This window comes from Mustela putorius, unplaced genomic scaffold (genome assembly GCF_011764305.1).
Source record: "Mustela putorius furo isolate JIRA1106 unplaced genomic scaffold, ASM1176430v1.1 tig00000421_pilon_pilon_pilon, whole genome shotgun sequence".
Classification (NCBI taxonomy): Eukaryota; Metazoa; Chordata; class Mammalia; order Carnivora; family Mustelidae; genus Mustela; species Mustela putorius.
In genome coordinates, this window is record NW_025421375.1 from 8,637,956 (window position 1) to 8,664,592 (window position 26,637).

The 26,637-nt window shown below is 42.4% G+C and overlaps 2 protein-coding genes and 1 long non-coding RNA gene across 3 annotated transcripts in view; 2 read left to right on the plus strand and 1 right to left on the minus strand.

Moving 5' to 3' along the window:
* Window positions 1-5,752: 5,752 nt before the first annotated feature.
* LOC101675542 overlaps window positions 5,753-26,637 on the minus strand; it is a 28,015-nt gene continuing 7,130 nt past the window's right edge. Inside the window, exons 3-6 of the long non-coding RNA XR_006606659.1 lie at window positions 21,071-21,228; window positions 10,964-11,059; window positions 9,257-10,456; window positions 5,753-7,603 (exon numbers count right to left, since the gene is read on the minus strand). This is a non-coding gene — a long non-coding RNA (uncharacterized LOC101675542). The remainder of the gene's footprint in view (window positions 7,604-9,256; window positions 10,457-10,963; window positions 11,060-21,070; window positions 21,229-26,637) is intronic.
* Window positions 8,385-8,987, plus strand: LOC101675243 (interferon alpha-1/2-like). Its single transcript, XM_045079672.1, has one exon. It carries the CDS (start codon window positions 8,424-8,426, stop codon window positions 8,985-8,987), a length of 564 nt encoding a protein of 187 aa, XP_044935607.1. The 5' UTR covers window positions 8,385-8,423.
* On the plus strand, window positions 19,875-20,619 carry LOC101684645 (interferon alpha-1/2-like). Its single transcript, XM_004761836.3, has one exon. The coding sequence runs from the start codon at window positions 19,885-19,887 to the stop codon at window positions 20,446-20,448; it is 564 nt and encodes a 187-aa protein (XP_004761893.1). The 5' UTR covers window positions 19,875-19,884; the 3' UTR covers window positions 20,449-20,619.

Below are 26,637 nucleotides of genomic sequence, written 5' to 3' on the forward strand. Positions count from 1 at the left end.
CTATCTGGTCCAACGTGTCATTTAAAGCCCTTATTTTCTTGTGGATCTTTTCTTAGATAATCTGTCCACTTCTTTGAGGGGGTGTTAAAATCCCCTGCTATTATTGTATTATTGTTGATGTGTTTCTTTGATTTTATTATTAATTGGCATATATAATTAGCTACTCCCATGTTAGGGGCATAAATATTTACAATTGTTAGATTTTGTTGGACAGATCCTTTAAGTCTGATATAGTGTCCTTCATCATCTCTTATTATAGTCTTTGGTTTAAAATCTAATTTTCTGATATGAGGATTGCCACCCAGCATTCTTTTGATGTCCATTTACATGATAAATGGTATTCCACACCCTCAATTTCAATTTGGAGGTGTCTGGGTCTAAAATGAGTCTCTTGCAGACAGCATATCAATGGGTCTTGCCTTTTTGTCCAATCTAATACCCTGTGTATTTTGATTGGGGGCATTTAGCCCATTTACATTCAGGGTAATTATTGGAAGATACAGATTTAGTGCCATTGAATTGCATTAAGGTGACTATTACTGTCTATTGTCTCTGTTCCTTTCTGGTCTATGTTACTTTTGGGCTCTCTCTTTGCTTTGAGGACTGCTTTCAATATTTCTTGTAAGGTTGGTTTGGTGTTTGCAAATTCTTTTAGTTTCTGCTTTCCTGGAAGCTTTGTATCACTTTGCTTTTCAATGACAGCCTCACTGGATATTGTATTCTTGGCTGTATATTTTTCTTGTTTAATATCTTAAATATATCATGCTGGTCCTTTCTGGCCTGCCAGGTCTCTGTGGATAGGGGTCTGCTGTCAATCTATTGTTTCTACTGTGGTAGTTTACAGATCTCTTGTAGTGAGCTGCTTTCTGAGTTTTCTCTTTGTCTCTGAGATTTGTAAGCCTTATTAATAGATGTTGGGGTGCTGACCTATTTTATTGATTTTGAGGGGGTTTCTCTATGCTTCCTCGCTTTTGATGCCTGTTTCCTTCCCCAAATTAGGGAAGTTTTCTATTACAATTTACTTTACCTTATGCCCCCCCCCCTTTTTCTTCTTCTGGGATCCCAATTATTCTAATATTTTTCACTTTATGGTATCACTTATCTTAAATTCTCCACTAGACCTCCATGATCCACTCCCCACCCTGTGATCCAGTAGTTTTTTATCTCTTTTTTTCTCAGCTTCTTTATTCTTTATCATTTGGTCTTCTATATCACTAATTCTCTCTGCCTTATTTATCCTAGCAGTTAGAGTCTCCATTTTTGATTGCACCTCATTAACAGCCTTTTTTATTTCAATTTGGTTACATTTTACTTCTCCACAATGGGATTCTTAGTGTCTTCCATGCTTTTTTCAAACACAGTATCTTTATAATCATTATTCTGAACTTCAGTTCCAACATATTACTAATGTCCATAGTGATTAGGTCTCTGTCAGTTGGTGCTGCCTCTTGTTCTTTTTCTTGAGGTGAGTTTTTCTGCTTTGTCATTTTTGACCAGAGAAGAATAGATGAATGAGAGAACAAAATACTAAAATGATAACAATGACCCCAGAAAAAATATACACTAAGCAAATCAGAAGAAACCTGAAACCTGAGGGAAAAGAAAAAAAAGAATATGATCAGGTTGTTGAATAGAACAGAGCCATACACTAGATTTTTGGGTGTGTTTGGTCTGTTAGAAGAAATTGCCTCCCCAAATTTTAAAGAAAGAAAAACATATATATACAAAAAAATACTGTTAAATACAATTAAGGGATAAAATATGACTGTAAAAATGAATACTTAAAAAGAGTTTTAAAAAGGAACTAATAAAAAGTTGGTTGAAAAAGGAAAGAAGAAAAATTTTAAAAAGAAAAGAAAAAATAAAAAAGAAAATTAAAAATATTAAAGTGGAAAGACTAAAGAATCACGGGGAAAAGCTATGAATTCTATGTGCTATATTCCCTAGTGCTGGATTTTTGCAGTTCTCATTGATCTATAAATTGGTCTTGGCTGGATGTTCTTGCTGATCTTCTGGTGGAGGGGCCTGTTGAATTTATTATCAAATATCTTTGCTCCAGTTGGAGTGGAACTGTCTTTGCTAGGCGCCAAGCTAAGTAGTCTGCTTGGGTTTGCTATCCATAGCTTTTGTTTCCTGAAGTCTTTCTGTGCAGCTTTAGAGGATGAGAATGAAAATAGAATGAAAATGGTGGCCTCCCATCTCTGGTCTGGGGAGATCCAAGAGCTCAGGGCTCCACTCTTCAGTGTGCTTTCAGAGAAGAGCAGTCAATCACTCCTGTATGCCTGGTTTCTCTCTGCACTCCTCAGCCAGTGACCAAGTGTTTCTATCTTGGGCACACCATCCCATTTGGAGAATCCAAACCCAGCAGATTCCTGAGGCCCGCTCCTGTGTCACTCCTCCCAAGGGAGGAAGTGGAGTCTCCCTGGATCTGCTGCTTTTGGGGTCCTTGCACATAGAACTCTAACTGGTTGTGTCTCAGATAATGGTTTATGGTAACCCTGAGCTGAAAGCCCACATCTGGGCTTACTCTTTGCAACTGGCTTTTCTGCTCTAATACCTGGGAGCTCTATTGCACTCAGACACCCCCAGTTTTTCTGTGACCCTAAGGGTCCTGAGACCACTATCCCTCAGCAAGCGTTCCCCCCCTCCCAGCTTAGACACCAGAGAGTGCCCTTCACTAGAACAGACTTCTAAAAGTTTCAATTTTGTTCTTATTTTTGTTTTTTTCTTAAATTTTAATTTAATTTTATTTACTTGAGAGAAAGGGTATGTGTGTGTGTGTGTGAGAGAGAGAGAGAGAGCACAAGCAGGGGGATCTATAGAGGGAGAGGGAGAAGCAGGTTCCCCACCAAGCAGGGAGCCCAATGTGGAGCTTGATCCCAGGATCCTGAGACCATGACCCTGGCGAAAGGCAGACGCTTCACCAAGTGAACCACCCAGGTGCCCCAAATCTTCCAATTTTGTGGTCCTCTGCTCTACCACTTGTGGTAGTGGACTGATGGAGGCTCCCTCCCCCTGCAGTCTGTCTTCCCATATATTGCCTCAGATTCACTTCTGCATACATCCTATCTTCCAAGAAGTGGCAGTTTTTCTGTTCACAGAGTTTTTGCTATTCCTATCTTCTCTCTCCAGTTGAGGTTTAGGTGTTCAGAATGGTTTGATAGCTATCTAGCTGAATTCCTGGGATCGGATGAAATTTAGGTCTCGTACACCTCCACCATCTTGGACCTAGCCTCCTATGTGAAATTCCTTACTGCATCTGGAAATGAGCACAAGGGAGTGGATGTGGTCACTTCTATGTAGAGGGGACAATGAGAAGAAGACCTAAATGGGGTTATGCAGAGCCTCAACATTTAAAGGTTAAGCATAAGAGAGTTTGTGGCAGAGTGGCTGGTGCAGTGGAAAGAACACAGGAACAATGACACATTGGGGGACAGATGTGGTGTTTGCAGGACAGGTGCAGATGATCTGACCTACTAAATGTCCTTGATGCTTGTGCACAACACTTTTCTTGCTAACAATATTGTCAAGATGAGGTCATAGGAAAGATATTTCAATTCCCAAAAGTTAAAAGAACATATCAAGATAGTCATGGAGACCCAAGATATTGTCAAACATACAGATCTTTCAGTGAAAAGCAAAGAGGTAATCTACAGATTGTTGAGTTTGTTTCCATCAATGGTAGAAAAGACAATTTATAGTCCATTGTTTTGATGTAAATAAAAGAAAGCTTCAACCCCATTGAAAAAATTGTCTCAATATTATGAGCTTGAATATATTTTTAAAAGATTTTTATTTATTTATTTGACAGAGATTACAAGTAGACAGGGAGGCAGGCAGAGAGAGTAAGGGAAGCAGGCTTCCTGCTGAGCAGAGAGCCTGACATGGGCTTGATCCCAGGACCCTGGGATCATGACCTGAGCTGAAGGCAGAGGTTTTAACCCACTGAGCCACCCAGGTGCCCCAAGCTTGAATATTTTTAAAATGAGAAATTTTGATATTTTAGGTTCAACACTTTCATTTAATATGTGCTGTCAAATATGTCACATGGACAAAGTTGACTGGGATGCTGTCAGAGTCTCCAGGTTCCTTCTTTGAAGTCTGCAATCTTGTTGCACTGGTTGCCCCACTATCCAACCAGCAAATTGGCCTTGAAGTCAAGGGAGGGCCATGTGGATGCATGACTTCTAGCGATGACATACAGGAGACTGGATGGTGGCTGGCTCTGTCCACTGTGTCTTCACTGCAGTCCAGGCTGAGTCCTGCTAACTGCTCTCTCATTGCCCTGTTACCACATCATGCTGTCGACCATCATCACCTCATCTCTCATTGCCCCACGGCCCTGTCCCCGTGTGCTTTCTCCCTGTAGCCCCATCCTCCGTTATGTTGTCACTACATTACCCCATCATCCCACCACCCCATCATGTCATTGATCCCCTTGTCTCAACATCTCGTCACCCAGTCCCCAAAACACCCCATTGTTCCAAATTCCCATTATCTTTGTCCATTCACCCCCCTCGACCTGTCACCCCATCTACCCATCTTCCAGATGTCCCATCCTCAAGTCTCCTCATCATCCCTGGCGCTATCACCTTGTCACCCCAATGTCCCATCGTCCCATCATCCTATCTTCCCCAAGCCCCACTGCCCCATCACCACATCTGCTATCACCTCATCATCCCTTTATTCCATCACCCTGCACCCCCATTGTTCCATCTTCCCTTCCTCCCAGCTTTCCATTGTGTGCCCTCCTCCCTACACTGAGCCGGTTGAGCCCATGGCATCAGGCGCACACATGACCTCAAAGCTGGAAAGGCCACTGAACACGCTTTCGCTCCAAGTCTCAATTCCCTTCAGGAAACTGATTCTTGCTGACAATGGTCTGGCTGCAGTTTCCGCGTGAAAGCAAGTCTCAGGATCGTGCCCAGCAACTGCAAGGTGCAGGACGCACCCCTGGCTGAAAATGTCCCCAGTGAAAGTGCCCCACAGACGCTACTCAGTGAGGAAGGTGGTGGAAAGGTTGGGTTTGTGTGGACTATGAAAGCCGCAGGGAAGTGGTGCCTGCCAGCCAAGTCAGCCCTGGATCACTAACAGCTGAGGAAAATGACACCCATGTGCTTCCTAGAGAATCACTGACCTCTTTCATGGCCAACCTCATTCGGCTAGTCGCAGGAGCCCAGCTCTGCTGCACCCCTGCCTGCTCCCTCGCTGGGCATCCATAGCCCAGCCTAGAGTGCACAACATCCTCATACTATGAGATAGCTGAAAATTGTCCCCTCTCACACGTGCCTGAAGGACAGAACTTACCTCAGAGTTCCTTGGGAAAGATGGACCATCACCCAAATCCAGAAGACACAAAGCACCTCTTTCCACCACTAGATTCTCCCGCAGGTCTTCAACCTCTTCAGCGCAGACCATAGCCAAGCTGCCTGGAGCCACGCCGCCCTCCAAGACCTCCTCTCCAGCCTTCATCGCTGCCTGGGACACAGGAAGCCCAGGGAAGAAGACAACCCTGTCTGTCTGTGTTTGGGGATTGTGGTCCAGAAGGATTTCCAAAGCATTCATCTCTATTTGAAGGAGAAGAAACATAGCTGCTGTGCCGGGAAGGTTGTCAGAGCGGAAATGGAGAGGCCTTTTTCCTCCTTTCACAATCCACAAGTACAGGAGAAAGTGATAATCAGGCCTCTCCCTAATCAGTGATATTGTTTGCTGAGCCCTCTAAAACATTTTGTGATTAGCAGAAGAAAAAAAAACCCTATATTCCTTTTTTTTTTTTAGTTTTTCATTCATTTTTCCATAGAACAACTATTGTATCTGTTTCTGAGTAAGAGGTATCAATTCTGATTATCATCTGATGAAAAATGAATTATACAACTCACTCATTATTACATTGTTCACATTTTAAGTAAAAATAGACTTTCTCCAACCCAGTGTACATGTTGTGGTCCAGATAGAGGGGAATATAACAAGTCCAATCCTTGGTCTGAATTGTTAAGTTTTGTAGAAAAACCAAACTCCTTGGTGGCTCAGCTGATTAAGGCTCTTCCTTTGATGTGGATCATGATCCCAGAGTGCTGGGATTGAGTCCTGCATCCAACCCCTTGCTCGGCAGGGATTCCACCTCTCCCTTTGCCTGTTGGTCCCCCTGCTTGTGCTCCCTCTTTCAAATAAATAATAAAGTCTTTAAAAAAAACTCTAAGCAATAAACCCATTTACTTAATATGTTATGTTAAATGGTGTAATCAGAAAAGGCAAAAATGGAAATCTCTCAGCAGACTCTGGAAGCAGAATGTACAGAAATAAAAACAAAGCATTAGATAACTCCTACAATTGACTGGTAGACATCTGAGTGCAAACAGATATTTGAATCTGCCATTTATAAGCAGTTCCATCAAATTAAAGCCCAGGATTGGAAGTGGTCACTAGGAAATAGAGTATAGAATAGAAAAGAATTAATTCTCTTATGGTTTCTGTCTGATACTTTTACTTCCAAGTACAAAAGCACAAACTGAAATCAACTTTGTGTGAAAGTTCTAGACCTTTTGGGAACACTCCTAGAAGAGGCCTTGTTCTCTTCTTTTCCTCGTGGTGACTATTTCTGGTTATGAGGGAATTTCCCTGTTACAATGATGCAACAGTTGCTATACTTAAATTGAAATAGAAAGCAGGATAATTTCATTCTGTGGCCTGTCAAATTACTTACTGAGGAAGAGTGCCACCTCCTGTCCAGGTGGACTAAGACTGTGATAAAGTCTGGAGATCTGGCTTGTGTTCTCTGCCTCAGGCTGTCCCTGCAGATTTTTCTCCAGAATGGGGGGAATAAAAACCCAATTTTACCTGGAAAGAACTAACCCTGTTAATGCAGTAAGTTTTTATATATTTTTGGAAAACATACGTTTTTTTTTTAAAAAAGATGTATTTATTTTGGGGAGATCGAGAAGGGCATAGTCTTGGGGAGAGTGGCAGACAGAGAGAATCCTCAAGCAGGCTCCCTGCTGAGTGTGGAGCTCTAGGCGGGCTTGAGCCCACGACCTGGGAGATCATGACCTGAGCCCAAACCAAGAGAGTTATAAACTTAACCAACTGAGCCATCCAGGTGTCCCTGGAAAAACATACTTTTTAAATGAGCAGTGAGTTTCACAGCAAAACTGAGTATAAGATATCAACACTTTTCCCAGTTCCCTGGTTCTGTATTTGCATAGTGTTCCCTTAAATCAACATTCCCCCACCAGAGTTCTTACAATGCTTCCAAGGGTGTAACAGGTAGTTCTTAGGGCTGTGAACCAGTCTTCAATATCATAATGGTCTGTGGCTCTCCAAGCTCAATCTTGGAGCAGTCTAACAAAACCTTCTTCCTTAGTATTTTTATTCGCTCACTGGGATTTCTTGGGTATCACACAAGAAGCATAGACAAGGAATTTGTGGAAGGAACATGAAATGTCTGCAGAGAGTGCAACAGAGATAGGGATGACACGTTGCTGTGATTGGAGGACTTTCTCTCCACCTCTCCTGAATCTCAAGGGCATGCTTGGATGGGTGGTCTTTGCTTACTCTTGAGCTGCCATTGGCTGTCTTCTGAGCTTCATGTGGTGCATGTTTTAGACTGAAACATAAATAGGTTACGATTATGATATATTTCTATAAACCATAGTGAACACATCAGTAATTATATCTAGCGCTAAACAGGAAAAAATATTTTAACAATAACTTGATGCCTATCTAGTCACAGATGGGGTCAAAGATTATTTTCTTACGTAGGTCAACATTACAACTCAGTACACTAAACATAATTCCCTACTAAAAAATTTTACTCATCAATTGCTGTTAATAATTGGAATGATTTTAAATATTCAAATACATTGAATTCATTATTACATGTTTGTAGAAATTGTTCATTTGCATATGTGTATTATATATATGACAAATTATGTAAGTGAATTTAAATTGCGGGTCTCATCAAATTTAGTTAAACCGTTACACATCAATGTTTTAAAATTTGACTTTTAGCTTAAAATTGTTAGTCATTCTTAACCCTGCATAGGTAAGAATAAAAAGAGTAAACTTCACACTTTCTTTTGTATGTACAGGCTCAGATATAAGTACAAAACGTAACTGTATACATACTGTATCCATGCTATTAGCTTTCCTGGAAGTTCAATTAAAAACATCAAAGGAGTCTCTGGGGGCAAGGGCAATCATGAAAAACATGTATACGGAGTTGGGAAACCGTTTGCAAACCCAAGGAGAAAGTGCAGAAAGGAAATCAAAAAGAGAAGCAGAAAGAAAGGGAAACGTTCAGAAATCAAAAATGCGTATGTCCCTACTTAAGCCACATGCACAAGAGAAGATATTCAGAGAACATATAGCCACAGGTCCCAGACGTGCCCACCCCAGCCAGGCCAACAGCACCTGCAGGATCCCCGATGGCCCTGCTCTGCTCCTTCTTGGTGGCCCTGGTAGTGCTCAGCTGCCACTCCCTCGGCTCTCTGGGATGTGACCTGCCTCAGGACCATGGCCTGCTGCACTGGAGGGCCTTGATGCTTCTGCAACAAATGAGGAGACTGTCTGCTAGCTCCTGTGACAACTACACAAATGACTTTGGCTTCCCCCAGGAGGCGTTGGATGGCAAGCAGCTGCAGAAGGCTCAAGTAATCTCTGTCGTCCATTTGACGAACCAGAAGACCTTCTACCTCTTCTGCACAGAGGCCTCACCTACTCCCTGGAACATGACCCTCCTGGAGGAATTGTGCTCGGGACTTTCTGAGCAGCTGGGCCACCTGGAAGCCTGTCCCCTGCAGGAGGCCGGGGTGGGAGAGATGCCCCTGGTGAACGGGGACTCCATCCTGAGGAACTACTTCCAGAGAATCTCCCTCTATCTGCAAGAGAAGCAATACAGTCCTTGTGCCTGGGAGATGGTCCGAGCAGAGATCATGAAACCCTTGTATGCATCAACAGCCTTGCATAAGAGATTGTGGAGCAGAAATTGACACCCCTTTCAAGATGGAAATGATTCTCTCTGAAGAATACTATCACACTCCCATGTGTCCTGTAGTGTCAAAGACTCTCATTTCTGCTGTCATCATGACATGAACTGAATCAATCTGTCACATGTATTCAAGAGTATTAGGCAACTTGAAGTCAATGTTACAAACACCTGTCGCCCTCAGATGACCATGCTCATCTTCCTATTTATCTATTTATTGATTTCACTATAAGATTTAAGTTATTTTTTATTGTATTATATTAGTTTACCTACCCTTTGTGGTTAAGAGAATCGTGTATGTTTTACATATATTAAATTCTTTATTTTCTGTTGATTAATTGTTTCTATAGAAAACTTCTTGCATTTTTTTCTTATTGAAGCAGGAAACAAGTCTGATTACACCTGATGAAAGCACGGATTGTACCACTCTCTCACTCGTGATTTCGTTTTCACATTAGAAGTAATCGCGTCGACTTCCTGGAAGTCACTTTGCATGCTGTCGTCACGGGAAAGGCAGACTTCACAAGTCCAATGCTGTCTCTGTGTCTTGGATTTTGTAGAAAAAATAACCATGGAACAATAATTGTAGTGAACTAATATCAGTTATGTTAAAGGGAAGAGTGAGAAGAAAAGAAAATAGGAATTCTGTAAGTAGAAAAGGAAACAGACATGTCAGGAAATAAAATAAAAAGCACCAGATACATTCCACATCACATGGTAGACACCCAAGTGCGAATATTCATTATGCAATGGATTGTTCAGGGGGCACCTGAGTGTCTCAGTTGGTTAAGTGTCTGCCTTAGGCTCAGGTCATGATGCCGGGGTCTTGGGATCAAGCCCTGTGTCGAGCTCCCTGTTCAGCTGGGAGTCTGCTTCTTCCTCTCAAACTCCCGTGCTTGTGCTTGCTGTCTCTCTGTGTGTCATATAAATCAATAAAATCTTTAAAAAACACATAGCAACACAAACAAAAGGGATCCTTGATCCTGCCATTTAGAAGCCATTCCATTCACATAAAGCCCAGGGAAGGAAGCGGTTGCCTGGGAAGATAGTGTAGAATGAGAAATGGTGCCTCAATCCTCCCCTGGTTAAGGAAGAAAAAAGTTACACTGCAAACAATGGTGGAATGGCCATAAGGCAGTAGCATAAAAGCGAATATTGATTAAAAGTCTATTTCAAAGCCGAGAAAGGTTTCAAGGAATTGCATCATAGCAAAGGATGCATGGAAAGGGTCCATGAAGCCAGGAAGTAGAAGGGTTGTGACCACGGGGACCAGCTGTTTTGATGGAATTACTCACCAGAAACCATACTGGTGGCAGAGGAAAAGCGAGGAACAGAACAGAAGCTAGTGACCATAGAAAGAACATAGATTGGGAGATTTACCTTCTTTGGGTTAATTAAACTTCCATGAAAAAATGAACTAATAATTGAAATGGGAGATGTCTTCAAATGTCTTCTAAGTCATGTAAAGCATATCTAAAGAAAAGCAAAGAAAAACGAAAAGGCATGAAAAGTGTACAGGAACATTCTGCAAATGAAAACTACCCTGTTCTATTGAAGACTCATGAATAGAAAGAACTGAAGATGAATGAGGGGCCAGGGCAGCCCCCACTGGTCCGCCAGGCCACCAGAAGCCCTCAGGTGCAGCGCCCATCCCCTCTGCTGGGCTCCTCCTGGATCCCTGTGGCAGCATCTCAGCTCTGGGCTGTGAGCTGCCTCCTGGCCCTGGGCAGCTTCACAGGAGGACCTGTTGCTTCTGACACAAGAAGGAGCATCTGTTCCTTCCCTGACCCAGGGACGGCTCCTCTGGGACATGGTGCGTGTCCGACAGTTCAAGGAGGCCCGGGCCAACTATGTCCCCCACGAGATGTTCCAGCTGGCTTTCACCCTCTTCCTCACCAGGCACCGCCATTTGAAGCCTGAACCCGACCCTGCTGGGGAAACGCCGCCCAGTGCCCCAGGGGCAGCCAGAGCTCTGGATACCTGTGTGGTACCTGTGACGGGAGTGGGGGAGTCTCCCCTGGGTTTGAGGGGCCTGGCCTGGCATTGAAGATGTGCTTCCAGCAAATCCATCTCCATCTGAGACAGAAGAAACAGAGTGACTGCCTGGAAAGGAGTCTGAGTCAAAATCCGGTGACCATCTCTTCTTTTTTTTTTTTTTTTTTTTTTTAATTTTTTATTTTTGATAAACATATATTTTTATCCCCAGGGGTACAGGTCTGTGAATCAACAGGTTTACACACTTCACAGCACTCACCAAATCACATACCCTCCCCAATGTCCATAATCCCACCCCCTTCTCCCAAACCCCCTGCCCCCGGCAACCCTCAGTTTGTTTTGTGAGATTAAGAGTCACTTATGGTTTGTCTCCCTCCCAATCCCATCTTGTTTCATTTATTCTTCTTCTACCCACTTAAGCCTCCATGTTGTATCACCACTTCCTCATATCAGGGAGATCATATGATAGTTGTCTTTCTCTGCTTGACTTATTTCGCTAAGCATGATACGCTCTAGTTCCATCCATGTTGTCGCAAATGGCAAGATTTCATTTCTTTTGATGGCTGCATAGTATTCCATTGTGTATATATACCACATCTTCTTGATCCATTCATCTGTTGATGGACATCTAGGTTCTTTCCATAGTTTGGCTATTGTGGACATTGCTGCTATAAACATTCGGGTGCATGTGCCCCTTTGGATCACTACATTTGTATCTTTAGGGTAAATACCCAATAGTGCAATTGCTGGGTCATAGGGCAGTTCTATTTTCAACATTTTGAGGAACCGCCATGCTGTTTTCCAGAGTGGCTGCACCAGCTTGCATTCCCACCAACAGTGTAGGAGGGTTCCCCTTTCTCCGCATCCTCGCCAGCATCTGTCATTTCCTGACTTGTTGATTTTAGCCATTCTGACTGGTGTGAGGTGATATCGCATTGTGGTTTTGATTTGTATTTCCCTGATGCCGAGTGATATGGAGCACTTTTTCATGTGTCTGTTCGCCATCTGGATGTCTTCTTTGCAGAAATGTCTGTTCATGTCCTCTGCCCATTTCTTGATTGGATTATTTGTTCTTTGGGTGTTGAGTTTGCTAAGTTCTTTATAGATTCTGGACACTAGTCCTTTATCTGATATGTCGTTTGCAAATATCTTCTCCCATTCTGTCAGTTGTCTTTTGATTTTGTTAACTGTTTCCTTTGCTGTGCAAAAGCTTTTGATCTTGATGAAATCCCAGTAGTTCATTTTTTTCCCTTGCTTCCCTTGCCTTTGGCGTTGTTCCTAGGAAGATGTTGCTGCGGCAGAGGTCGAAGAGGTTGCTGCCCGTGTTCTCAAGGATTTTGATGGATTCCTTTCGTACATTGAGGTCCTTCATCCATTTTGAGTCTATTTTTGTGTGTGGTGTAAGGAAATGGTCCAATTTCATTTTTCTGCATGTGGCTGTCCAATTTTCCCAGCACCATTTATTGAAAAGGCTGTCTTTTTTCCATTGGACATTCTTTCCTGCTTTGTCGAAGATTAGTTGACCATAGATTTGAGGGTCTATTTCTGGGCTCTCTATTCTGTTCCATTGATCTATGTGTCTGTTTTTGTGCCAGTACCATGCTGTCTTGATGATGACAGCTTTGTAATAGAGCTTGAAGTCCGGAATTGTGATGCCACCAACGTTGGCTTTCTTTTTCAATATCCCTTTGGCTATTCGAGGTCTTTTCTGGTTCCATATAAATTTTAGAATTATTTGTTCCATTTCTTTGAAAAAGATGGATGGTACTTTGATAGAATTTGCATTAAATGTGTAGATTGCTTTAGGTAGCATAGACATTTTCACAATATTTATTCTTCCAATCCAGGAGCATGGAACGTTTTTTTTTTCCATTTCTTTGTGTCTTCCTCAATTTCTTTCATGAGTACTTTATAGTTTTCTGAGTATAGATTCTGTGTCTCTTTGGTTAGGTTTATTCCTAGGTATCTTATGGTTTTGGATGCAATTGTAAATGGGATTGACTCCTTAATATCTCTTTCTTCTGTCTTGCTGTTGGTGTAGAGAAATGCAACTGATTTCTGTGCATTGATTTTATATCCTGACACTTTACTGAATTCCTGTATAAGTTCTAGCAGTTTTGGAGTGGAGTCTTTTTTGGGTTTTCCACATATAGTATCATATCATCTGCGAAGAGTGATAATTTGACTTCTTCTTTGCCGATTTGGATGCCTTTAATTTCCTTTTGTTGTCTGATTGCTGAGGCTAGGACCTCTAGTACGATGTTGAATAGCAGTGGTGATAATGGACATCCCTGCCGTGTTCCTGACCTTAGCGGAAAAGCTTTCAGTTTTTCTCCATTGAGAATGATATTTGCGGTGGGTTTTTCATAGATGGCTTTGATGATATTGAGGTATGTGCCCTCTATCCCTACACTTTGAAGAGTTTTGATCAGGAAGGGATGTTGTACTTTGTCAAATGCTTTTTCAGCATCTATTGAGAGTATCATATGGTTCTTGTTCTTACTTTTATTGATGTGTTGTATCACATTGACTGATTTGCGGATGTTGAACCAACCTTGCAGCCCTGGAATAAATCCCACTTGGTCGTGGTGAATAATCTTTTTAATGTACTGTTGAATCCTATTGGCTAGTATTTTGTTGAGTATTTTCGCATCTGTGTTCATCAAGGATATCGGTCTATAGCTCTCTTTTTTGGTGGGATCCTTGTCTGGTTTTGGGATCAAGGTGATGCTGGCTTCATAAAATGAGTTTGGAAGTTTTCCTTCCATTTCTATTTTTTGGAACAGTTTCAGGAGAATAGGAATTAGTTCTTCTTTAAATGTTTGGTAGAATTCCCCCGGGAAGCCGTCTGGCCCTGGGCTTTTGTTTGTTTGGAGATTTTTAATGACTGTTTCAATCTCCTTACTGGTTATGGGTCTGTTCAGGCTTTCTATTTCTTCCTGGTTCAGTTGTGGTAGTTTTTATATGTTTCTAGGAATGCATCCATTTCTTCCAGATTGTCAAATTTATTGCCGTAGAGTTGCTCATAGTATGTTCTTATAATAGTTTGTATTTCTTTGGTGTTAGTTGTGATCTCTCCTCTTTCATTCATGATTTTATTTATTTGGGTCCTTTCTCTTTTCTTTTTGATAAGTCGGGCCAGGGGTTTATCAATTTTATTAATTCTTTCAAAGAACCAGCTCCTAGTTTCGTTGATTTGTTCTATTGTTTTTTTTGCTTTCTATTTCATTGATTTCTGCTCTGATCTTTATGATTTCTCTTCTCCTGCTGGGCTTAGGGTTTCTTTCTTGTTCTTTCTCCAGCTCCTTTAGGTGTAGGGTTAGGTTGTGTACCTGAGACCTTTCTTGTTTCTTGAGAAAGGCTTGTACCGCTATATATTTTCCTCTCAGGACTGCCCTTTGTTGTGTCCCACAGATTTTGAACCGTTGTGTTTTCATTATCATTTGTTTCCATGATTTTTTTTCAATTCTTCTTTAATTTCCCGGTTGACCCATTCATTCTTTAGAAGGATACTGTTTAGTCTCCATGTATTTGGGTTCTTTCCAAACTTCCTTTTGTGGTTGAGTTCTAGCTTTAGAGCATTGTGGTCTGAAAATATGCAGGGAATGATCCCAATCTTTTGATACCGGTTGAGTCCTGATTTAGGACCGAGGATGTGATCTATTCTGGAGAATGTTCCATGTGCACTAGAGAAGAATGTGTATTCTGTTGCTTTGGGATGAAATATTCTGAATATATCTGTGATGTCCATCTGGTCCAATGTGTCATTTAAGGCCTTTATATCCTTGCTGATCTTTTGCTTGGATGACCTGTCCATTTAAGTGAGGGGAGTGTTAAAGTCCCCTACTATCATTGTATTATTGTTGATGTGTTTCTTTGATTTTGTTATTAACTGGTTTATATAGTTGGCTGCGTCCCACATTGGGGGCATAGATATTTAAAATTGTTAAATCTTCTTGTTGGACAGACCCTTTGAGTATGATATAGTGTCCTTCCTCATCTCTTATTATAGTCTTTGGCTTAAAATCTAATTGATCTGATATAAGGATTGCCACTCCTGCTTTCTTCTGATGTCCATTAGCATGGTAAATTCTTTTCCACCCCCTCACTTTAAATCTGGAGGTGTCTTCGGGCTTAAAATGTGTTTCTTGGAGGCAACATATAGATGGGTTTTGTTTTTTTTATCCATTCTGATACCCTGTGTCTTTTGACAGGGGCATTTAGCCCATTCACATTCAGGGTAACTATTGAGAGATATGAATTTAGTGCCATTGTATTGCCTGTAAGGTGACTGTTACTGTATATGGTCTCTGTTCCTTTCTGATCTACCACTTGTAGGCTCTCTCTTTGCTTAGAGGACCCCTTTCAAGATTTCCTGTAGAGCTGGTTTGGTATTTGCAAATTCTTTCAGTTGTTGTTTGTCCTGGAAGCTTTTAATCTCTCCTTCTATTTTCAATGATAGCCTAGCTGGATATAGTATTCTTGGCTGCATGTTTTTTCTCGTTTAGTGCTCTGAAAATATCATGCCAGCTCTTTCTGGCCTGCCAGGTCTCTGTGGATAAGTCAGCTGCCAATCTAATATTTTTACCATTGTATGTTACAGACTTCTTTTCCCGGGCTGCTTTCAGGATTTTCTCTTTGTCATTGAGACTTGTAAATTTTACTATTAGGTGACGGGGGTGTGGGCCTATTCTTATTGATTTTGAGGGGCATTCTCTGAACCTCCTGAATTTTGATGCTCTTTCCCTTTGCCATATTGGGGAAATTCTCCCCAATAATTCTCTCCAGTATACCTTCTGCTCCCCTCTCACTTTCTTCTTCTTCTGGAATCCCAATTATTCTAATGTTGTTTCGTCTTATGGTGTCACTTATCTCTCGAATTCTCCCCTCGTGGTCCAGTAGCTGTTTGTCCCTCTTTTGCTCAGCTTCTTTATTCTCTGTCATTTGGTCTTCTATATCACTAATTCTTTCTTCTGCCTCATTTATCCTAGCAGTGAGAGCCTCCATTTTTGATTGCACCTCATTAATAGCTTTTTTGATTTCACCTTGGTTAGATTTTAGTTCTTTTATTTCTCCAGAAAGGGCTTTTATATCTCTCGAGAGGGTTTCTCTAATATCTTCCATGCCTTTTTCGAGCCCGGCTAGAACCTTGAGAATTGTCATTCTGAACTCTAGATCTGACATATTACCGATGGTGACCATCTCTTCTTATTCAAATGAAGACATAAGGAAAGGGAAATGATAAAAAGGAAGAAAGCAGGAAAGCAGGAAATGGTATTCTTGACCTACAGCACTAAGTCATATGCCCATGAGATCCATCTTTCTAAGGACTCCTCTTTCTGCCTCAGCAATACAACATGTTGAGTTAAGTTACTCAGCATTGTGGGTAAAATGTGTCTGTGACAGGGCTGTCCCTAAGGGCCTCCGTCCACAGGACAGAGCTAGCCTGAAGTTGTTCATGTGTTCACTTATTGCAGGATCCTCTGGTTTCTGGATCAACACTGAACCAGTTGGAACGTTTTTCCTTACGTCACAGCTGCAGCAACAAGAACAAAACCAACAACCACCAATTGCAAGAAGACGGAAAACAACAACTCTTCTTAGATCCACTCACAGCTGAGGTCCCAGGGCCAGTCTCAGCGCTTGTACCAGGAGAAAAAGGAGCACGCAGACAATCATATGTGCCAGGAGCAGGCAGTGATAGAAACTCGAGCTGTTACAGAAACCTGGCTCAAGGCTCTGTGTGCTTCCACTGGGCAGTTACAATGTCCAGTCCTCCCTAGTCAGTGGTGCCCACAGGTTTGTGATTTGTACCTTCGGAATCTCTGCTGGGCTGCCCCTGTGAAGATAGAGGGAAGTCTGCTGGCTTTGCCAGCAGGGAGAGGGGGAAAGCAATCACTCTAGAATAGTCAAGAGTCTACCTCTTCAGACGGTAGATGCCAAGGGGCTCTGTGACCAGGAGCCTGAAGGAGGGAAGTCAGGAAGAGGGAACAGCAGACTTCCCACTGGAGATGCTGGGGTGAGTCTGGACTCTCAAATAATGCACATCCTGGAGACATTAAATCGCAATGTGTCTTGCATATTTTGAAATCAAGGCACGGTGCTGAAAGTCCTTCCGTCTCACGTGAGTGTGAAATGAGAAGATGCCCTAAAGCTTCAGAGTACCTTTGACATTTAAGTCTGAGAAGGAGTAGGGGAGCCTGTCAGGGGCACAGAGATGGGGAAGCCAGTGCAGGTGGGACACAACCAGGAAAGAATGATCTGCAGGAAGTGTGGCAGAAGGGAAGATTCAGAATTTCCCAAGAGGAACCTCAGGCAGGAATTTATGACATGGGCTACAGGACTGTGCCCTGCATCTGAATTCTGCTTTCACCTGGTTGTTTGATCGTGAAAACCTCACTTGAATGCTCTGTAGCTCAGTTTCCCCAAATGTAAAGTGGGGTGTAAATATTCCTAGAGCTGTTGTGATAATGAAATGGCACATTTCAAAGCATCTAGCATCTTCCACTGACTGAGAACTATTATCTTATGTTTTCCCTAAAATTAATTGGCTCTTAGCCTTTTCCTTATAACTGACTGCAAAGGGCTAATCCTCCTAAATATCATTGTGGAAAAAAAAATACCCATTGGGAACAGGTGGCCTATCTGGAGGGTTGGCGGCTCTGGGAACGCATGAGAAACAATAGAAATGACCGCTGGGCCGCCATCTTCCAGTCCCCACCCCCCCGGCCCCCTTTCCTAACCCTTGACTCTCCTGCCATAAGGATGTATACCTAGGTCATGTCTCTACAAGTAACCCGATACCTATGCAAGAAACCGGAACATCAGGACTCCCTCAACATTCCAATCCCTGAATACCAAACCTTATATGGCTGTGAACCTATTCCCTCTCTTAACCCAGATAAAAGACCCACTCGACCCCCTCCCATGGCGACTTCCCTGACTCCTCTTTCCAGAGTCGCAGAACCTCGCATAAGGGTGCACACTTCCTCCTGGCGGGACTTTCCTGGCTCCCCTTCTCCTGAGCCCTGAAACTTCACCAGAGAGCGCCTTAAATAAATCTTGCCTTGTGTCTACCTCCCCTGGTGTCATGTGTATCTCACCTGTCAAACCTTACACTATCCACTGAATGTAATTAGATACACAATAATGTAATATGTATACATATACACTGTACCTTTGTCCGCATACTCTACACGTTCTGGTACAGCACATGTCCCCTTCCACCCTGCTTCCCCAGATCCCATCCTTTCACTCTCCAATCACAGAGTTTCCCTCTCCCCCAGTGGAGAAACCTCCTGTGAGCTCCCCTCCCCACTCCCTCCTCAGGAGCCTCTCCTGCCCATTCACACAGCTGCTTCCTTTTCCTTTGTGGTTTCTGTCTGGCCCTTTTACTTCCAATTACCAAGCCACAAAGAAGAACTCAAGTTGTTTGAAATTTCCAGATTTTTTCAAAACTCTCCTAGCAGAAGCCTTGTTGTTTTTTTTTCTCCTGGTGACTATTGTTGACCTGAGGGAATGTCCCCACTGCAGTGATGTCACAGTGGCAGGAGCAGAGAGGAGATAGGAGCAAGAGGCTGCTGTTCTGTGGCCCGTCACATTCTTTACATGGGAGGCTGCCAGCGAGGGGGCAGGGTGGGCTAGACAGTGACCAGGTGTGCACACGGGCTCGTGTTGTATGTAGAAGTCCGTCCCCTGGTGGGAGATTTTCCTCCAGAGCAAGCAAAGAAACACAAACAACTAAAATGTTTCCTGGAATGAATGGACTCTGCTAGTGTTAAAGCCATGACCTTCAATAAAAATACCTTATTTCTTTTTTCTTTCGACCCTCCTTCTTCTTCTTCTTCTTTTTTTTTTTTTTTAACAAAAACAGCTGATAGGTTCCTAGTAAAAGTGAGCATAAGGTCCAGAGATTTTCCACATCCTTCCTGCTCTGGAGCTTCAAGGTCTCTCCCACATTTCAGCATCCCCCCACCAGAGGGAACACTTGTCCAATTGCTTCCAACAATGTAACAAGTAGTTTGAGGGTTGGGAATAAGGCTTCAACATGCCATGGGCTGTTTTGTCGAAGTTGCTGGTGTTTGAGCCTTGTTTTGATGCCGGCTTTGGAAATCAAATATACATAGATTCTACATAATCATTTAATTCTTCAAAATGTATTCATGGAATCAGGAATTCTATCTGGTACTAAATAGAGAAAATATTTATAATAAATTGTTGAGTATCTAGCATCAGGTGAAGTTAAAAATCATTTTCTCATTGAGGCCATACTAAAATACAGTACAGTAAAAACAAATATCCAATAAATGTTTGAAAAATTCATTGGCTATTAGCAATTTGAAATGATTCTCAGAATCTAGGGACACTGATAGTATTGTCTTTCTAGAAATACTTAATTTGCATTGTACTTTCATATTTCCATTTAAGTAAGAAAAATGTAGAAGTCACTCATCATATTCAGATATCCAGTAAAGAGTAATTAGGTTTAAAATATAGCTTTTAGTTGAAATTTTTCATCCATCTTAATTCTGAATTAAACAGACTAAAATGGACTCTGTCTTTCTTAATCTATAAAGCAGAGCTATCAATACATAACAATATAGAATTTAGATCTGTGTTACCACGTTTTTTTGGAAGGTTCAATTACATAAATATTCGAAATACTGTGACAGGAGGCGGCAATAGGAAAAAGAAACAGTGGAGAAACCGATGCTCTAAACCCCAGAAGAAAGTGTAGAAAGGAAAGCAAAAAGAGAAGTAGAAAGGAAGGGAAATGTTCAGAAATTGAAAACGCCTATGTCCCCTACTTAAGCCACATGCACAAGACAAGAAGTTCAGAGAATCTAGAGCCACAGGTCCCAGACAAGCCCACCCCAGCCAGGCCAACAGCACCTACAGGATCCCCGATGGCCCTGCCCTGCTCCTTCTTAGTGGCCCTGGTGGTGCTCAGCTGCCAGTTGCTCGGCTCTCTGGGATGTGACCTGCATCAGGACCATGGCCTGCTGCACTGGAGGGCCTTGATGCTCCTGCGACAAATGAAGAGACTGTCTGCTAGCTCCTGTGACAAATACACAAATGACTTTGGCTTCCCCCAGGAGGTGTTTGACGGCAAGGCGCTGCACAAGGCTCAAGCCATCTCTGTCCTCCATGTGACGAACCAGAAGACCTTCCACCTCTTCTGCACAGAGGCCTCACCTACTCCCTGGAACATGACCCTCCTGGAGGAATTGTGCTCGGGACTTTCTGAGCAGTTGCGCCGCCTGGAAGCCTGTCCCCTGCAGGAGGCAGGGGTGCAAGAATTGCCCCTGGTGAATCGGGACTCCATCCTGAGGAACTACTTCCAGAGAATCTCCCTCTATCTGCAAGAGAAGCAATACAGTCCTTGTGCCTGGGAGATGGTCCGAGCAGAGATCATGAAACCCTTGTATGTATCAATAGCCTTGCATAAGAGACTAAGGAGTGGCAAGTGAGACCCGTTTCAACATGGAAATGATTCCCTCTGACTAATAACATCACACATTCCGGAGTCCTGCCATCTCAGAGACTCTCATTTCTGTGGTTGCAAAGACATGAACACAGTCAATTTGCCAAGTGTTTTTAGGACATGTCAACTCTACAAGAAATAGTTGCTTACAGATGACCTTGCCTATGCTTATTTATCTATTTAAATATTTATTTACATAAATATCCATAAGATTCAGTTTTTTCATATAATATGATGTACACTTTTACATAGTAGAATATAATAAAATATATTTATAATATGTAATCAGTTTATCATTTTCTTTCTTTATGGAACTTTAAAACAAAAGGGTTTTCAAGGAGGCACACCAGGTATGATTGTGTAACTCCGTTGGAAACTGGACAGCAGAATGCATTTACTGTCACACTGCATTAACACTGGAAATAACAACTCACTTTCTTTAAGACAATTTGCACGTTGACTTTAGGCTATAGGACATAAAAAATACAGATCCTGATATCTACATCTTTGGTTGTAGGGACATATAAATATGGTTGCTATAGGGATGGGATCTAAAAACCTCCAATTTAATGTTTTGACGATGAAGGAAAGGAAGTGACTTCTCTCACCTGCTGCCTGAGCAGAGAGGTAGAAGCACACAGGAAGTGCACACAGAAAATCTGCGGGCCCCTCAACAGGTCACTGACAGACATGGAGACACGTATGTCCAGTGTCGGGGGCAGGTGAGCTGGCAGTTGACAAGAAACGGCACGGCTGAGGTCCACATCTAGCAGGCAAAGACAGAAACAGAGGTGGTCATGCAGGGAGACCGTGTCATGTGAGAAACAGACATAAACTTGATTCGGAGGCTCTTCAACCAATGAAGGGACAGGAGAGAAGAGCCACAAAGGAGACAGTGGACTCTTGGCCATAGCACATGGTAAGGGAGGATGCTGATGAGGGTTTTTGCAGAAGTAAATGTGTTTCAAAGACCATCAGCAGATTCCTGGAAGATGTGGATTGAAACTGCCTGTGATGTCAGAAACACAGAAGCCTTTGCTGACCTTCCTGAGAGTCAGTTTGGTGGAATGCATAAGCAGAGACCACCCTGGAGCAAGTGGGAGCATGAATAAGAGAAGTCAGTGCATTTGTCTTGGAGAAGAATATTGCATGGGTTCTGGGAATAATGGGGTTTGTTATTCTGTGCATCGTTTGTACTTTTATGTCATTTCTTTTTCCCTGAGTGGTTTCATGGATTCTATGTTCCGCAAATCATGTTAATATGTTTAATGTTGTATTTCTTTTTCATCACGACTGAATTTCTGACCGTGATTTATCGTGTCTTGGTTCTTACTTCCTTGCACATCAGCGAGCTGCTCGGCTTTAAGAATTCACTTGGCAGGAATGGATAACTCATTCAATCCTACATCAAATTATCTATTACTATGGATAAGATCATGTTTCCTGGAATTATTTGGCATCATTAATTAGGTTCCTTAACCCCTCCTTGTGACCCTGTTTACTAAAGTGGCATAATATCACATTGCTTTTTCTAGAGAATTTGATGTGGTAAGAATTCTTCTCTGTTGCTCACTGCTAGTATTTCCTCATGTTCGGAATACCACAATGTTTGGTGGATAGCCACATCACGAGATTCTCCTGCACATAAAGACTGACAGACTTTCTTCAAAAATGACGGTGGGAAGCTGGGTCAGGTATTCTCTCTTCTCATATTTACATCAATGAGAAATCATTGGTTGAATGATCTGAAAATACATGAATTATAGAAATCCATGGAGCAATAGTGAGCTGTGTATAATTCAGGAGTACAAACAGGTTTAACAATTAGGACAGAAGAGCATGAATATTCACTGAACTCATGCACTGAAACAAACCTAGCACTGCATCTTCTGTAGGGAACGGCATAAATATGGTAGCAATCGTCTTATTAATTCTGACAACTATATATGGGAATATTGTTTGTCTCCTCTTCCAAAATTCGTGGGAACAGTGGTCCTACACTTCAGTACCTGACTTGTAAAGGAGGCTGCCTCCCAAAGTGGAATTCTGTTGTGACTTCTACGAAAGGCTGACCCATTCATCCCCCATTGGCAAGAAACTTTTTTATTTATCATCAGTGATGAGACGGTGGCTTCTACGAACGTCTGAAAGTTGAGAATAAATATCTAGTTGGAAGTGCAGAAGAACATGCTATTTCCTTAGCCTTCTGGCACCCACGCTGCCCTCTACCCTCCCCCAACCCTCATTCCAGAACACACTCCCCTGTCCTAACAGTTACCTTCCTTGCCAAGGCAGAAGTTTCCCAGCCCCTTGGCATTCACTCTCTTGACCTCTCAGCCTGTTCACACAACAGCTTTCTGTTCTGCTGTCATCTAAGCTTAAAGGTTTTCCAAAGGAGCAGCAGAAGAAAGCAAGTAGACAACAAAAATGCATTGAAATCTCTAGGTTTTGCAGAAGCAACTGCTAGAGAGGTTTTGCTCGGATTTCCAATCAATATGATGGAACAGCAGCTGGGGCTGAAAGGAAACAGAAATCAGGATCAGGTTGAAGGGTGGCCTAGTGAAGCTCGTCTCCTGGAAGACTGCTTCTTGGTGGCCAAATGCGTCAAGGGTGGTGACCAAAATGGGACCTCTTCTGAGAATGTCCCTTCCAGCTACATAAAGCCTACTTGTGGACATCCAGAGATTCTAATGCTGTCATAAACCCGTTTCCTTACTCTGTCTATAACAAAGCTTAAGTCTTGTCCTGATAAACCCTATAGCCATAGTCAGTTTTAATCCCAATGTTCTTGATTATTAAATACTGGAAAGTGTTGGAGAACTAAGCAGCTAAGGCCAAATGCAAGGGGAAGGGGAGTGAGTACCCCTGCCAACATTTTTTTAAAAATTTCATTTCTTTATTTGAGAGAGACAGAGAGGCAGAGCATGAGAGCAGGGAAGGTCAGATGGAGCAGCACACTCCCCACTGAGCAGGTAGCCTAATGTAGGACTCTATCCTAGGACCATGAGATGATGACCTGAGCTCAAGGCAGATGCCTGAAGGACTGAGTCAGTTGTTTTCGGGATGCCAACTTTCCATTCCCAGGCATTGCTATTCAGCCTGCCAGGGGACATAGAGGAGGCAGGGCTCAGGGTTGGGTGCCCAGGGACAGGCTGGGAGACTCACCCTGCCCTATTGGCCACAAGCAGCCAAGGTCTGGCAGTGACAGAAGCCAGAGTGTGCACTTGCCATCCCTCCACCCTCCTGTCAGCTGATTCCTGTGCTGTGGAGTTCAAGGCCCCCAGAAATCCGGTCCCACACAGAAACATGCTAATTCCAGGGCTCCTGCACAAAGAATTCTGGAGCTCAACTGTGCCTGTGTTGTAGCACTCCCCAAGTTCTTGTTACACCAGGAGTAGGACATTCCTTTGCTCAGAAAACCACACTGACATCTGGAAACCTGAAAGTGTTGAAAGTCAGCAGCAGTGTGGGAACCTGGAAGGAGAACAGAAATGGGAAAGTGTCCACTGGATTAATTACTTATCCTCAGGAGGTGGAATAGTAGGACCGTAGGGCAGCATTGAGTCAACTGTATCTCTGTGTCCTTCCTGAGACAGAGAAGGTTCAAGTGGACACTGGGAGCACAGAATTCTTCTAGGCAGATGTGGCCCACGGTAGGGTCCCCACCGTGGTGACCCTGACAGGACAACAGCCTGCAACGTTTGGAAGGGGAAGGTTCAGTCTAGTGCCAGTTGCAAACATCTATCTCATTGGCAGAAAAATCTAATGTCTCATGAGTACTCATTTAATTTTTAATTTTTATTTTTTTAATTAACATAATGTGTTCTAGCCCCATGGGTACAGGTCTGTATTTACACGCTTCACAGCTCTCACTGTAGCACATACCCTCCCCAATGTCCATAACCTCACCTCCGTCTCTCTAACCCCCTTTCCCCCGGCTACCCTCAGTTTCTTTTGTGAGATTAAGAGTCTCTTAATGGTTTGTCTCCCTCCCTATCCCATCTTGTTTCATTTATTCTTTTCCTACTCCCAAACTGCCCATGTTGCTTCTAAACTTCCTCAAATCAGGGAGATTATACGATAATTGTCTTTCTCTCATTGAATTCATTCAATGGGCTTAACCTCTCTAATTCCATCCCATCATTGCAAATGGCAAGTTTTCATTTCTTTTGATGACCGCATAGTATTCTATTTTATATATATACACCACATCTGCTTTATCCATTCATCTGTTGATGACACCTAGGTTCTTTCCGTAGTTTGGTTCTTGTGGACACTGCTGCTTTAAACATTTGGGTGCACGTGCCCCTTCGGAGCACTATATTTGTATCTTTAGGGTAAATACCCACGAGGCCAATAGCTGGGGTGTATGGCAGCTCTATTTTCAACTATTTGAGCAACCTCCATGCTGTTTTCCAGTGTGGTTGCACCAGCTTGCATTCCCACCAACAGTGTATGCAGGTTCCCCTTTCTCCCCATCCTACCCCGCTTCTGTCATTTCCTGACTTGTTAATTTTAGCAATTCTGACTGGTGTGAGCTGGTATCTCATTGTGGTTTTGATTTGTATTTCCCTGATGCCGAGTGAAGTGGAGCACTTTTTCATGTGTCTGTTGGCCATCAGATGTCTTCTTTGTGGAATTGCCTGTTCATGTCCTTTGCCCATTTCTTGATTCGATTACCTGTTCTTTGGGTGTTGGGTTTTCTAAGTCTTTATAGATTTTGGATATTAGCCCTTTAATTGATATGTCATTTGCAAATATTTTTCCCATCCTGCCAGTTGTCTTTTGGATTTGTTAGCTGTTTCCTTTGCTGTGCTGAAGCTTTTGATCTTGATGAAGTCCCAACAGTTCATTTTTTTGCCCTTGCTTCCCTTTCCTTTGGTGATGTTCCTAGGAAGTAGTTGCTGTGGCTAAAGGTCAAAGAGGTTGCTGCCTGTGTTCTCCTCAAGGATTTTGATGGATTCCTTTCTCACATTGAGGTCCTTCATCCAGTTTGCTCTATTTTCGTGTGTGGTGTAAGGAAATGATCCAGCTTCATTTCTCTGCTTGTGGCTGTCCAATTTTCCCAACACCATTTGTGGAAGAGGCTGTCTTTTTCCATTGGGCATTCTCTCCTGCTTTGTCAAAGATTAGTTGGCCATAAAGTCGAGAGTCTGTTTCTGGGCTCTCTATTCTGTTCCAATGATCTGTGTGTCTGTTTTTGGGCCAGTACCATACTCTCTTGATGATGACAGCTTTGCAATAGAGTTTGAGGTCTGGAATTGTGATGCCACCGATTTTGGCTTTCTTGTTCAGTATTCCTCCAGCTATTCAAGGTCTCTTCTGGTTCCATATAAATTGTAGGATTTTTTGTTTCATTTCTTTGAAAAAATGGATGGGCTTTTGATAGGGATTGCATCAAATGTGTAGATTGCTTTAGGTAGCATAGACATTTTCACAATATTTTTTCTTCCAATCCATGAGCGTCGACCATTTTTCCATTTCTTTGTGTCTTCCTCAATTTCTTTCATGAGTACTTTATAGTTTTCTGAGTAAGAATTCTTTGCTGCTTTGGTTAGGTTTCTTCCTATGTATCTTATGTATTTGGGTGCAGTTGTAAATGGAATTGATTCCTTAATTTCTCTTTCTTCTGTCTTGTTTTGGTGTAAAGAAATGCAACTGTATTCTGTGCATCGAATTTATATCCTCATGCTTTACTGCATTCCTATACAAATTCTAGCAGATTTGGATAGGTGTCTGTTGGGTTTTCCACATATAGTATCATATCATCTGCAAAGCGTGATAATTTGGCTTCTTCTTTGCTGATTTGGATGCCTTTAATTTCTTTTTGTTTCCTGATTGCTGAGGCTAGGACTTCTACTACTATGTTCAATGGCAGTGGTGGTAATAGACATCCCTGCCATGTTCCCTGACCTTATTGGAAAAACTCTCAGTTTTTCTCCACTTAGAATGATGTTTGCAGTTGATTTTTCATGGTGGGCTTTGATGATATTGAGGTATGTACCCTCTATCCCTACATTTTGAAGAGTTTTGAACAGGAAAGGGTGCTGTACTTTGTCCAATGCTTTTTCAGCATCTATTGAGATTCTCATATGGTTCTTGTTCTTTCATTGAGTAATATATTGTATCACATTGATTGAATTTCAGATATTGAGCCAACCTTGCAGCCCTGGAA

Bases quoted from the DNA above. Each gene is read 5' to 3' on its own strand.
- LOC101684645 (XM_004761836.3), top strand. From the start codon at position 19,885: ATGGCCCTGCCCTGCTCCTTCTTAGTGGCCCTGGTGGTGCTCAGCTGC.
- LOC101675243 (XM_045079672.1), top strand. From the start codon at position 8,424: ATGGCCCTGCTCTGCTCCTTCTTGGTGGCCCTGGTAGTGCTCAGCTGC.